Source organism: Dermacentor silvarum, chromosome 2 (assembly GCF_013339745.2).
Source record: "Dermacentor silvarum isolate Dsil-2018 chromosome 2, BIME_Dsil_1.4, whole genome shotgun sequence".
NCBI classification, from domain to species: domain Eukaryota; kingdom Metazoa; phylum Arthropoda; class Arachnida; order Ixodida; family Ixodidae; genus Dermacentor; species Dermacentor silvarum.
In genome coordinates, this window is record NC_051155.1 from 120006594 (window position 1) to 120020185 (window position 13592).

The 13592-nt window shown below is 45.0% G+C and overlaps 1 protein-coding gene across 2 annotated transcripts in view; it reads left to right on the top strand.

Annotated features, from left to right (window-relative positions):
• Window positions 1-13592, top strand: part of LOC119441709 (arginine and glutamate-rich protein 1-like) — a 50769-nt gene that overhangs the window by 21043 nt on the left and 16134 nt on the right. The window contains exon 4 of one of the 2 annotated variants that reach the window (XM_037706304.2): window positions 5097-5180. In XM_037706304.2, the coding sequence (XP_037562232.1) occupies window positions 5097-5180 (84 nt within the window). Of the gene's footprint in view, window positions 1-1779; window positions 4743-5096; window positions 5181-13592 lie in introns of those variants that run through there. The other variant, XM_049661544.1, reaches the window with a different exon arrangement.

Below are 13592 nucleotides of genomic sequence, written 5' to 3' on the forward strand. Positions count from 1 at the left end.
GTGAACAATCATGCATTAGGATTTTCCTACCGTTATGCATATATATATATATATATATATATATATTAATCATTGTGTGCACGTCTTCTGGTGGTGTAATTGGACAGACGGGTTTTCATTATGTGGTGGCTATTAATGTATGTAAAACACTCAGTGTTATTGTTTCATAGTTGTCCGATGGAGATTCAGACAGTAATGCCTTCAAACCCACTACTTTGCCAATAGTACTACAAACATTTTGAAGTCTTTATTATTAATGCACTGATGTTTAAGCTATAGAATGTCACTTGCCTCACCTTCCTATCTCTTCTCGTTCCAGAGTAATCGAGTAATCGAGCAATCTATGGCATCCAGTGGCGACGTCTGGTTGAAACAGTGGGCTGTAATTGAATTTCTGATTGCGGAAGGTTGTGGATTGTGTGGAGATTTGATATGGTTGGATTTTGATTTGTCACAGTCCTTGCCCACCTCCGCACAGTGCTGACGTCAGTACGGGCATCCCTGTAAACTGAAGTCAGACTGCGATGAATGTTGATGGGCACACAACTGTCCGTTGTGAGAAATTCAGTTACAGCCCGCTGTTTCAACTGGACGTCGCCACTGCATGCCATGGATTTTTTATTACTCTGGAACGAGAAGAGATAGGAAGGTGGAGGCAAGTGACATTCTATAGCTTAAACATCAGTGCATTAATGATAGAGAGTTCAAAATGTTTGCTGCACTATTGGCAAAGTAGTGGGCTCGGAGGCATTACTTTTTGAATCGCCCTCATACATTGTCATTATTTCCAGTGGGAGCTTCAGGTTATGGATGAGCATGCATTTTAGTGCACCATATTGAAGATTTTTGCAGACGAGCAAGATGCTTTGCTGGTTTAGTTGGTGTATAGCCATGATGGAAAATAGTGCAATAAATTGGGAAAAAAAGAAGGATTAAAGGACAGTCCTGTGTCCTACCGCCCTTCTTTTTTCCTTACTTATTGCGCTGCTTTCCATCATGTTTACAGACATTTAAACGTGGAACCAAAGATATGCTGTCATTAAAACGACACATTAAGGGTGCAATTTATTCTTCACTGCTGTAAAATTTCGTACTTGAGTAGGGGTCATCACATAGGGTACCATAGAACCCCGCTGATGCGTCTCATGGATTGCAAGAAAAAGAATATATGGGCCGAGAAAATGCGTGTCCAGATCAACATCAACATGAAGAAAGACAGTGTAGTTCTAACCTAAAAATGACTTGTTTATTTGAGCTTGGCATTAAGGTGTAGGAAACCTGGAATCAAAGTTATCAAAATGTCATCTCCGAGGTATTTGTGTTGTAATTAATGCATACGTACTTTGGAATTTGTCTCTCAGTAAGTGCAATATCTTCTTGTAGATGGCAATAGTAGTTGCACTCTCATACAACACGGGTCAGCCATCAAATACAGTAATGCATTTTGAGTAAACTATATATTTCCTTTGGGCACACTACAAAATTAAGGCATGCACTCCTTGTATGCTTGCATGTAGTATCACTCACTTCTACAGGCCTATGTGGCTGCTGTGTCATGTGAGCAAACAAGTTAAACATTTCCATGCCATCTCGTGTGCCAGTGCACACTCCCTTGAACCATATCCAGTGTCACCATACCAAATGTCTCAAAATTTCCCAGCTACAGTAGTATCAACTTTTGCTGTACAATATTGCCTTCACTTAAATTATATCTACAATGTTTTGCTTTTCTGGTAAGCTGTAATTACTATCGGCAAAAACTGTCTCTTGCCTATCTAGATAGCAGAATCCCAAAAGCAGCAGACGCAATCTGCATTCTGCTGCTATCCGATGGTCAAGCCTAGCCAAGCCGCTGAAGGGACAAACCAGTTTGCCCTCTCTGAAGCTGCCACAGCTGCATGCTCCGATTGGTCCTTGGCAGCGACATTTTTCTGGGCACATGGTGGCATGTGTGCTTATATCTGACTGGTACGGATGTTCCCACTGCTAACTTTACCGCACCCCCGATCTGATGAGAATAAGCTTGCATATGACGGCACTTGTACAGGAATGCAGGCTTTAGATCGCTGCCTTGTCTGATGTGCAGCATACAGTTGGGAATGGCATGAAACACTGTAACGACTAGTAGGAAAACAATACATCGGAGTTAATGGAATTTGTTATGCAAAACTGTAAATGGAACCTTGCAGCCAGGAATATGTTACAGGGAGTGCATCAATGGTCTTGTACAGTAGAGCACCGTACTGATGTGTAAATGTAGGATGTCATGATCTAAAGAGTTTCATTTTGTCTTCATTAAGGTGGCAATTTGGGCATGTTGGCGATCCATTTCGAGCAGTAGATGTATTTAGCATTTATTTTGTCATTAAAATTATATATCATTACTACGTTCGTAAACAACTAGGTGCATAGAGATTTGATAAAGTTTCTGTGGATTTACTGCGACCACGGTGAATATAACTTAAAGGTTGAGCTTTTATTTATGGAATTTTATTCTTTTTCACTAAACTTGGCATTCATGCAGCTATTCCGACAGCTTTATATTTTAAATCCAGACACATGCCATGATAAATATCCGCAAATTCTTACTTGAAACTATGATAGTAATGGTTTTACAGCCTCTGTTTATGCTGCTATTGCTACTGAAATGCTGATAAATAGGGTGAAAGGAAGTTTTGAGGTCACGGCAGAGAGTATAATAATGTGAGTAGATGTTGGAAGAGTGAATCTTAATACATACCGTATTTACTCGAATATAGGCTGACCCTGATTCTAAGCCGACCCCCAAAAGTCCGAAGCCAGAAAGAAAAAAAAAAAAAAGCTTGCCTCGAATGTAGGCCATACAAAAAAAGTGAGGATAGCGTTAACAAAATGAACACGGCATTTATTAAATATGAACATGCCGATCTCATTCTATGTCATCGCTGCTAGCCTGGCCGCTATCTTCCTTATCGCTGTCATCTTCAAACAGTGTACTATATTCAGTACCATTAGGTGCATTAGAGATGCTGCACTTTTTGAAGGAGCGCACCATCAAAGTTCCTGGGTAAACGCCATCTTCGTTGCAGCGCACGCAAAAAGCATCTCCTGTCGCCCCCTCCAACGATGGACGTTCTCATCGATGAAGTCCCGCTCAGCTTGAACGTTTGACGATGCCTCTGCGGCTAGTACTACTTTTTGCTTGAAAAGCGGCACTATAGTGGCATCGCCTGTTTTTCGTGCCATCACGATAATGCCACGCCGCACGCCGATGCTGATACTATCGATACGACACAGGTCAAAATGGCGACGTCGCTCATGTGCTTCAGTTGACTACTGGTGTGGCTAATAGTGGCTGCGATACGGACTTTTCTAGATGGCGCTAGCTATGTACCATATTTATAATTTCTGTTAAAAACTGGCGCATTTTTAAAAATGCTCGTATCGAAGCCAACTCTAGAGTTCGGTATATGATTTTTTGAAAAAGACTATCGGCCTAGATTCGAATAAACACTGTAATTAGGACATTGTTGTTAAGGCACTGGTGCTTTAGTTGGTTGTTTGTGGGAGAAACTGGACACAGTAACATGAACTTTTTGGTAAAAGTACAGAATATTTAAATCGGTGCATATGAAGTCATCTTGTGTTCATTTTGACGCAGGTTTGTGTAAGTGGTCTCAAGTTGGAAGGAAAACATTGTGCAGACGTTGCTAGCAAAATGCAGAGGCTGCAAAATCATGAAGTGAAAGGCGTATATAAAAATGTGGAAGGATTAACGAAACTATCGGATAATCTTTTTTGTCTTCAAAACCTTTCGTATGCAGAAAATCACATGCTGTGCCACTTGAAGTTGCAGCATGGACAGTGGTGGCACGGAACTGTTGCTCACTCAAAAGTGCACTCTGCAAAAGAAGGTGTGCTTTTGGAAAGATAGGGGCAAAGAAAAAAAAATGATCTGGAGTGCATTTGGAGATTGTTACGTGGCCCAGCATTTGGGGATGCCACTGCACAAGCAGCAAGGTGGAGTGTTTTGTTTAACTCGAGACTTGTTTCCCCCTCGCACGCCAAGTGCCTCTTCCAAGTTCTCTCTAGGCACAGCCGTCTCACCGGAAACCAAGCGTGAGTGTCTGGAATCAGTTTGTCATGCAGGGAAGCTGACTCAACCACAGGCAAGAGAATGAATGCGTCTCTTTCACTTGGCAATTCTCGCAGTGGGGTTGTGGGAGGGCTTCGGCAAGCTCATTGGGAGATGAAATAGAGGGCCTAGGGAAGCGTTCTTTTATTCGCTGACGTTAAGCCTGACGGAACAGCAAATGCTGAGGAACCTGTGGTCAACTGTGTGGTTCTCTTGTCTGCCCCACGAGGCTTCATAAAGCCTTGTGGTGCAAGAGTGCGTTCGGCGGTGTGCTTGCGGGGACCGAGAGCAGAGGCGAATTACCTGGGCTGCTTTCCCCTCAGGTGGTAGTCCTTGGGTGAGTCGCAGGGTTATACTTTCGTAGTTTTAAAATGATTGGGAGTGATAATGTTATCGCATAATTAAGCTTAGCTAAATAAGGGTTGGGGTGAACTTGAAGGATGGCGAGCTATTTTATTTTCATCTAATCTTGCTTGTGAATCCTTCTTTTACTACTGTTAGCATGAAGCGGCACTCAGCATTGGGGCGGCGTCAGCCCGCGTAGCAATCACGTGCCTGCCATTCTCCTATACTGTTCTTGGTTTAGGAGACATATAGTGAAGAAAACCAAGTGGTAGCACTTTCAAGGCAGGTTTGTAGAGTTCAGTGAAGGAGCCCTTAATCCATTTCTTTACTAGTACCTCATAGTAATGTTTGTACGACCCCACTGCTGGTTGCATTCGAACTTCGCTTAATTGCTGTCATTGCATGAAGGCTTTTGTAAAGAATTAAATTGCTTGTGTGCAACTCGTGTGATTGCTACACAGTGCTGGCATTGATGGAATTGCCCCAAGTGTAACTATAACTTCTGTAAATATCGTTTTGTTATAAGTAAGCTTTAGAACATTAGGTTACGTCAAATTTTTGAGTGGCTGCAGTTCTAGAGAGCATATTGGTTGGTTTAAGTACTGTCATTAACCGTATTTTCTTGTGATTTCTGTAGGAGGAGGAGAGAAAACGACTTCAAGAACTTGAGCAAACTCTGGCAGAAAAAAGCAAGCAGTTGGAGGAAGCGCAGCGAAGCTTGGTACGTGTGCTTTGACAAAGCTCACTAGAATGTCATTATTGGCCTATAATGCTTCTTATTGCAGTAGTACTAGTAAAAAGTAGGGGTGTGTGAATACTCGAATGTCACTGAATTGAATGAAATAGCAACTGTTCGAATAATTCGATTTGCAAATCGAATATCTACTATTCGATTTTTCGAATGTTCGGTATGGTGACCTGTGCAGTGCCGCATGTCACGTGCACTGCGGAGCCCCTCGTGCTTCACCGCTTCACGGCTACTCACGAAGCGATGATTGAGCCATGTGATGTGCAGTTTGTAATTTCATCTGTTGCACAGTTTGACGTTACAATAGCCCACCCGCTGTATATACTATGAGAAAAGGTTTTCTGTATTTTGTAGAAAAATTAGAAAGCAACACTTTATGTGCAGTAAAAGATTGCAATAAAACACAGGTCTACTATTAAACTGAGAACCTCATTGGTATTCGCTACAACATAGCATCACTCATTCTTCAGCTTCGGAGAGAAAAAAACCCACTTCATTCTATTAACAGACATCCTGTTGATAAAAAATATTTTCTGGACCTTTGTAGACTGGAACTGAGCTGTAATCAGTGGCGTGCTAATTTAGAGTTTGCTTTAATAAGCGTAGACCATACTGTATAGTACCTTTATTTCTAAGTACAGTATAGACCACTCATAGCGTAACTGCTTATTGTGCAGAACTGGCTACAATGCGGCCTTTTCCGACTTCCGTTTACCCTCCTATAGAACTCGTTACAGTGCAGCTTTGCGAGATGAAATACCGGTTATAATGTGGCTTCCGCGGGAAAATCCTGCCGACAAGCGTGGTAGCGAGCACGCTACTCAAGTGCCCACCGATGGGAGAGGAAGCAACGAGGGCAATGCCGAGGAGAAACATGAGACTCTGAATGAACGAGCGAAGAAAAAAAAAGCGGCGGCAGCGCGGATGCGGGCTTGTGGTGGTTGCCTAGGTGACGGAGAAGCCTTTTGCTCGGCTGCTTATCAGAGGTGCGCTTTGCACAGAACGTGGCTACAGTTTCTGTGCACCCGTCGTGAAGTGCACGTATCGCGCGTGCGACGCTATCAGTTTAAGCAGTGTTTCGGAAATTTAGTTTGGAGCTACATTAGCTTTTATGTGCACTTGTGAGCTTCCACCGTTCCTACCAGTGTGCACACTTAATAACTTGGCAGGCATTCGTAGTAGTTGCCGCGGCTGATTGCCCAAGGAACCAAACTCCACTTAGTACGCGTTGTGGTCAGTTCAGCCCGTGCGCGTGATTTGCATGCGTAGTCTGTACGTAATTGTTTATGGGTATGAACATATTGTGACGCAGCAGTTATCACGGCGTTTATTGCGCGTCGAGATGCGGCGAACCGACCACGCCCAAAGCACAGCTCACACACAAGAGAGCCCCACAAGCGATGATGAAGAAGAACCCCATGTGAACTCCACGTGATGATGATCATGTACAGATGACAATGAATAGCATAATAAATGCCCACACTAATTCCCCCCCCCCCGCACGAGAGCAGCCATCCTGGCCGCAATTCAAGGGGACGGAGAACGCCTCGTGAAAGGCTTCATACGGGAAACGTGAACAACCTCAGCAGCGCGGCAACAGCGGTGTTATACGCAAAAGTCGGGAATGGCAAAATTGCGTCCCAGTTTCTGTGATCTGGTTCGATGTACATGGCTATCATGTCTGATAGCGTGCGATGAAATCTCTCTGTTAGGCCGTTGATTTGCGGATGGTAACTGGAGGTAGTCTTGTGGGTGGTTCCGGAGGCTCTGAGTACTTCGTCCATGAGTTGCGAGAGGAACACTTTTCCATGGTCACTCAGGATGACGCGAGGAGCACCGTGACGCAGTACTAATGCTTGAAGTACAGTAAAACCTCGATAATTCGAAGGCCGCCGGACCACGAAAATTCTTCGAATTAAGCGGATTTTCGAATTAACCGAAATGAATAATAAAAAAAGAAAACAAGCAAAGACTTGCCGCAAAAAGAAATCACCTTTATTTTCCATGTCCGAGAAAAATTACTCAAAGTAATCACCGATGCGGGATTACTTGGCGCGCTGGTTCGCCGCCCCTAGTGCCATGCTCTCCAGCTGGTTCAAAAAACGTAGCATACAAATATCACCCGCACTGCACCCAACAAAGTTGCGGACGATGTTCACGGAATCAATAACTGCCGCGAAAGCGGGCGTGGTGGTGCTTGACTCCAAAAATTTGGACTTGCTGGATATTCCGGACTTCAAAAATGCACCATCAGGGTTCCCATTGAGTTCATGCATTTTCGCACCCAATTTTTCAGACGAATTGAGACCCCAAAGTTCGATTTTGCGGACTAAATCGCTCTTTCCGAGCCGCGCTACCCAATCTTGGAGGCCGCCATGTTGGATTTTGCACTGGCTTGAATTCCAGTGGCTCGCTGTATAGCCTCCAAGATTGGAACGCGCGCTATCAATAGAGAGCTCGCGCCATAGAGTTTCATATTACTATAACTAGAGGGCAATATGGCGCGGCGATCGTTCAACTACCGTATTTACTCGAATCTAGGCCGACTCCGATTCTAAGCCGACCCCCCAAAAGTTCGAAGTCCGAAAAAAAAAAAAAAAACTTACCTCGAATGTAGGCCGAACGAAAAAGCGAGGACAGCATTCGCAAAATGAAACACCATTTATTAAATTTGAACATGCCGAGCTCATTCTATGTCACCATCGCTGCTAGCCTCGTCGCTATCTTCCTTACTGCTGACATCTTCAAACAGTGCGCTATATTCAGTATCATCCAGCGCATTAGAGATGCTGCATTTTTGGAAGGAGCGCACGTTGCGGCGCACGCAAAAACCATCTCCCGTGGCCCCCTCCAACGACAGACCGATGCCGAAGTTCCGCCCGGTTTGAACGTTTGACGATGCCTCTACGGCTAGCACAACTACCGCATTTACTCGATTGTAACGCGCACCCGTTTTCCGCGAGGAAAAATTTGGAAAAATAGATTTCCTCCCGATGCACTGATGTTGCGATGAATAAAAAAAGTCGCAGTTTCGCCCGAAAGGCGATGCATCGAATGCGGTAGCAAATTAGTAGACCGCTATGTTACGCGCGCTCAAGCAAACATGAACACACCTCGCTCGTTGACCGCGGAAAGGAACTGTCAAAACGCTGGAGACGAAGCGCGCCTTCGTGCTAGCATGCCTCTCGCTTCAACGCGGCGAAAACACGGCGCGCGGCGGACTTTACCAGTCGCAGATTGCTTTCAAGATAGGGCCAAGCCTGATCGTATCGCCGGAGTGGATCGTCGCAGATTACGTCCTGCTTCGGTCCACTGAAACCGTTCCGCATTGCTTTGCTGGCGAAAATCCTCTCCTTCTGTTTGCGCCAGTCCCGCTCGCAAGTTTCGGATTCTCCGAACGCCCGTGATGCGGCCCGATTTCCGTCCGTCTCCGCACAGATGATCACTTTCCTTTTAAATGCGGCATCATGATGAACTCGGTACTTCATGCTGATAGATAGAGCAGACGCTGAGAACGTGAAGACAGACGGTAGACTATTGCCTAAGCACGTGTACTGCAGCACACGGAGGAAGCTTCCGCATGCTACGGTAGCTAGGCACGACGCGCGTGCGAGGCGGCCATTTTGAAATGCCGACGCAGATTTAGGGTCGTGTTGAAAGTGCGCGTTATATTCGAGTAAATACAGTATTCGTTTAGAAAGCGGCACTATAGTGGCATCGCCCATTTGGTGCCATTACGATAACGCCACACCGCGCGCCGATGCTGCACCATACCGATACTACCGATACGACGCAGGTCAAAATGGCGACGTCGCTCGTGTACTTCAGCTGGCTACTGGCGCGGCTAGTAGCGGCTGCGATACTGACTTTTCTAGATGGCGCTAACAATGCACCATATTTATCAGTTTCAGTTAAAAACTGGCGCGTTTTTTAAAATCCTCGAATCTAAGCCGACCCTAGAGTTTCGTGTGTGATTATTTGAAAAAAACTATCGGCCTAGATTCGAATAAATACGGTATCATGGGAATGGTGGGAAGTACAGGCTACGGATTGGTATTCTGTTGACTGGCGAACTAGTCTACAGGTATTTTTTTGTCAGTTTTGGTTTCGCTAGTTTTGTTCCAAGCGCAGTTGCTACAATCCACAGTGGGGCAGTGCGGTGCAAAACTCTCGAGCTCTCTGTATTTGTTTGGTCGCTCGAAGTAGCGATAGGGTTTTTATTCTATGGCGATAGCGTGCTGAGCTAGCGGCTGGAACGATGCTTGTGTCGCGGCGTGTTGACGAAGCCCTGACGAGAAAGCGACTGCTGACTGCTTGCATAAAGCATTTTGTTTGCTACATAGTTGCTCTTCTACTGGCTTGACAATCAAATTTGATTGAGGGCTTCATTGCACATTACTCGTTTATGTGTTCATTGAAATGGTTGTTTCAGGACATTTGAGAACAAAAACTTACTTGTGGTAGGAAAGGTTGCTGCTTCCTGGCTGTAGTCTGCTGTCGCAAAACGGGTAAGCGCAAAGCCACGACATAACAGTTGCTGGCGCGCACTTCAGAAGAAGCGGTACGTCAACATAAAATATAGTGAAGCATGCTCGTAAGAGGCCACAAGCGTCCAAGATAGCACTGCAGCAGATGTGTTTAAAAGTACTCGAAGACGTTCATCAATCGTGACAGCCGATGCAGCCTTTCGAAAGAGCGAGAGAGTTCGCAAGTGCGTCTGCGAGAAAAGTTCTTTCCTCGCGTTCGCAGCGAGCAGGCGTCGTAGCAGACGACACTTGTAACATTTCTATCAAAGGCGCAACACTTTTCTCATAATACAAAATTTTTATTACCACAAATATTTGATGAGTATTTTTTATATAAGCACATGCACGGTTGTTATTGCTGTTGTGAAAGTAAATAAATAATTATTCAATGGCGCTAAATCAGGCAGAACGATGCATACCCTGGTGGTAAACCATGCTTCAATCTCAAAGTCATACAAACTTTATTCAATGTATTATGCATTATATAAAACACAACATAAATAAAATTAATTTTTGCACGAAAATGTTTTAATACAGCTTCGTTTACTGCGCCGCATGCAAACGCCACCAGTTTCAAGACAGAAGTCAATCCGAAGCCTGTACTTCCCATCATTCCCATGTAGGTTGAGGCGACGTTCAGGAGAACCCCCGTAGACACTAGCGCCACTTTTACCTCTAGGTTTTTTATTTAGAAATTCTATGGCTCGCGCAATCCTCCAGTCTCGGAGGCCATGCCCGCTCTTCCTTGGCTGACAAAACGCTCCAGAGTACTGCACTTTTTCTTTTTTCTCAGTAATATGCGCTCAGCACTATCGTTGTAACCATTTATTGTGGGATTTTTTTTTATTGCGACAGCAATTATATGGACACTTCAAGCGGATTTTCGCCGTCAGCGTCGCCGCCCTGAGGATCCATACAAAGTCCAAGGGCGATAAAATCATCGCCGCGGTGCGAGTGACAGCGCGCGGGGAACCCGCGCTTTCATGGAGAGCGAACGCACGGCGGAGCGTAAACGCGACTTCCTCCCTCGTGCGAAAGGCCGTGGGGGTATGGGAGGGAGGGAGGGAGGAAGGGAGGGGGGTGGGCGACCTCTACTCTTCCCGTGTACTCTTCTAACAACTGCGTACTTAAGCGCCGGAGCGGTTTCTCGCGCGCACCGTATCTTGAAAGCGATCTCCAGACGGTTCTGACCTTTTGTATGCGCCGTGCTCTCGCCGCTCAGTTTCCGTTGAAGCGATAGACCGCATGAACCTTCGCTCGCTGCGGGCTGCGGCGGCCGCGCTCGCTCGTGCGCGCTGACACCACGCGTGTTAATTCAGTGAGTTGTTAATTCAGTGAGTTTTTTTTTTTTTTTCTCAAGTTTCGGTTGCTATTTTGAACGTGGCGTGTACACTGAGCAGGTGTCTCGGAGACCCATGTCTCAGTGATCGGCGCTACCTCCTGTACCTTCGCGAGAGCTAAGCGGCGCCAAGCTCGTTTTTTGGATCTCCATGGCGAACTCCGTTGGCGGAGATCGCCAACGCGGTGACGTTCGTGTCGACTGTACACGGAGACGACGTCATTGCTGCGCAAATCCAAGCAAGTCGATCCCTTCCAAGCGTAGTATGAGGCAGGGCATTATTAGAGATTTTTTTTTAAGCCGCACTATAACTTTTTTTTTTTTTTCGGCCGAATGAGTTTTCCGGACTATTTTTCAGTCCCCACGAGCTTGGAAAATCGGTTGGCGACTGTACGGAGCGCCCTAACCTAACCGCCGCACGTTGCTATAGCCGGAAACTTCGAATTATCCGAATAGAGCCGCGCGGGCCATTCAAATTATCCGGTAGAATTTGCGTTGAGAATGACGGGACCGCTCAAATTCTTCGAATTAACCGAGTTCGAATTATCGAGGTTTTACTGTATGAATGCAGTAACTTCAGAGGCTGAGGCAGAACTCGCACAAACTGTTTCGGCGTAGCGTGTCAAGTGGTGAATGGCTGTCACAATCCATCGTTTCCCGGTGAGAGTCACAGGAAGAGGACCATACAGGTCAATGCCAACGACTTCAAATGGTTGCGACGGACACGGAACTGGTTGCAGAGGACAATTCCAGACGACAGTTTCCCGTGCCATCGATTTTTGATGGCAAGTCTCAGTTTTGTGTGCGGTCCGCGGTATACGTCAGCTGTAACTGTGGTTCTAGGTTCCATGAAATCAACCAAAAGAATTCCCTTTCCATCCCAGAAAATGGTAGCTCTCATTTCGTGACACGAGTAAGAGATTGCTTGAATTTTTTCGGTTTTGGTGAATAGGAGTGGCGCCACTGCATTGATTTTGTTTCTGCAGTGGCGTAGCATATCCAAGTCTTGTCACCTGTAAAAATGTGCGAAAACAACTCATCTCAGTCTTGTCGGTAGCGGTCTAAAAACGCTCGTCCACTTGACATTCTTTGCTGTTCGAGTTGGTCGGTAAGTATTCTTGATACCCACCTTGCACACACTTTGTGATATCAGAGCTTTTCAGTTATAATCAAGCAAACAAGCAAATTGTAATGCGTCCAACAAGAGGAAATTTATCAGCCAGATCACTAAATGTCAGTCGTCGATCTAATCGCAATTCCCGGTCCACTTGTTAAACGGTTTCATTGGTCTGGATGCTGGGCGTGCCACTCCGCTCTTCATTGTGCACATTTGTGTGGCCATATTGAAGTCTTGACACCATTTTCTGACCTTTCCTTCACTCATCATTGAAGGTCCATGAACTAGGCACAACTCCCCACGAATTTGAAAAGCTGATGATCCTTTTGCATGCGAAAATCGAATTGCCGCTCGCACTTCACTACAGGCGGGAGCAACGATTTTTGCGGACATTGTCAACGGCATTCCCCAACAAGCAGACAACTACTGGGCCAAAACAGTAACTTCATTACCTTCAGAAGAATTAACAGATGGCGCTGCAAACATGAAACTTTATTCTGACGTGTAAATATTTACATGTAAGCAAACGACCCTTACTTTTTGAATGACCCTCATACTTTGTCTGCTTCATGTGAAGACTACAGGAATGTATACATTAACTTATCAACGTTCATATATTTAAACGGATGCAAAACTCCCGGTCGCACGCTTCGATTTTCGGAAACGCGCGGCTGCTGGGTCTATATATTTTGCATATCTGAAAATCGTTTTGGTTACAGTGCGAATATTCGCAACTCTGTCAACATGCGTTATAAGCGGTCTACACTGTACTTAAGTGACTGATAGCTGGCTGCATTCTTGTTATGCGATGCTAAGAGGCTCCCGATCATGTGCAGCATTGTGTTGTCAAAATTTGTAAGCATTAACCATTGCAATAAATTTTCGGATATTCGATTCAATACGACTTTTTTTTTCCTCAATCCGATATTCTATTCGAAGTCCACTATTCGGTATTTGCACACTCCTAGTAAAAAGCCATTTGATAATAATTGGCAAACTCAAGCTGGTTACAACTACAGTAAATGACAGTGTTTTCTCATCAAACTGTAGTTTTTGTTGCACCAAATCTTATGCTCAGTGCATCTAGAGAAAGCTTTCAAAATATCCTGTATGGGGTTGAAATACTCTTGGTTACAATGCGCACGGCAAGTAGTGTGGACACGCAAACATGGGATTTATTGCTTCTTTTATACAGTGCCAGCTAACTGATGTAACAATGTTCAGACCAGTTGTAACGTACCGTATTTATTCGAATCTAGGCCGATAGTTTTTTTCAAATAATCACATACGAAACTCTAGGGTCGGCTTAGATTCGAGGATTTTAAAAAAACGCGCCAGTTTTTAACTGAAACTAATAAATATGGTGCATAGTTAGCGCCATCTAGAAAAGTCAGTATCGCAGC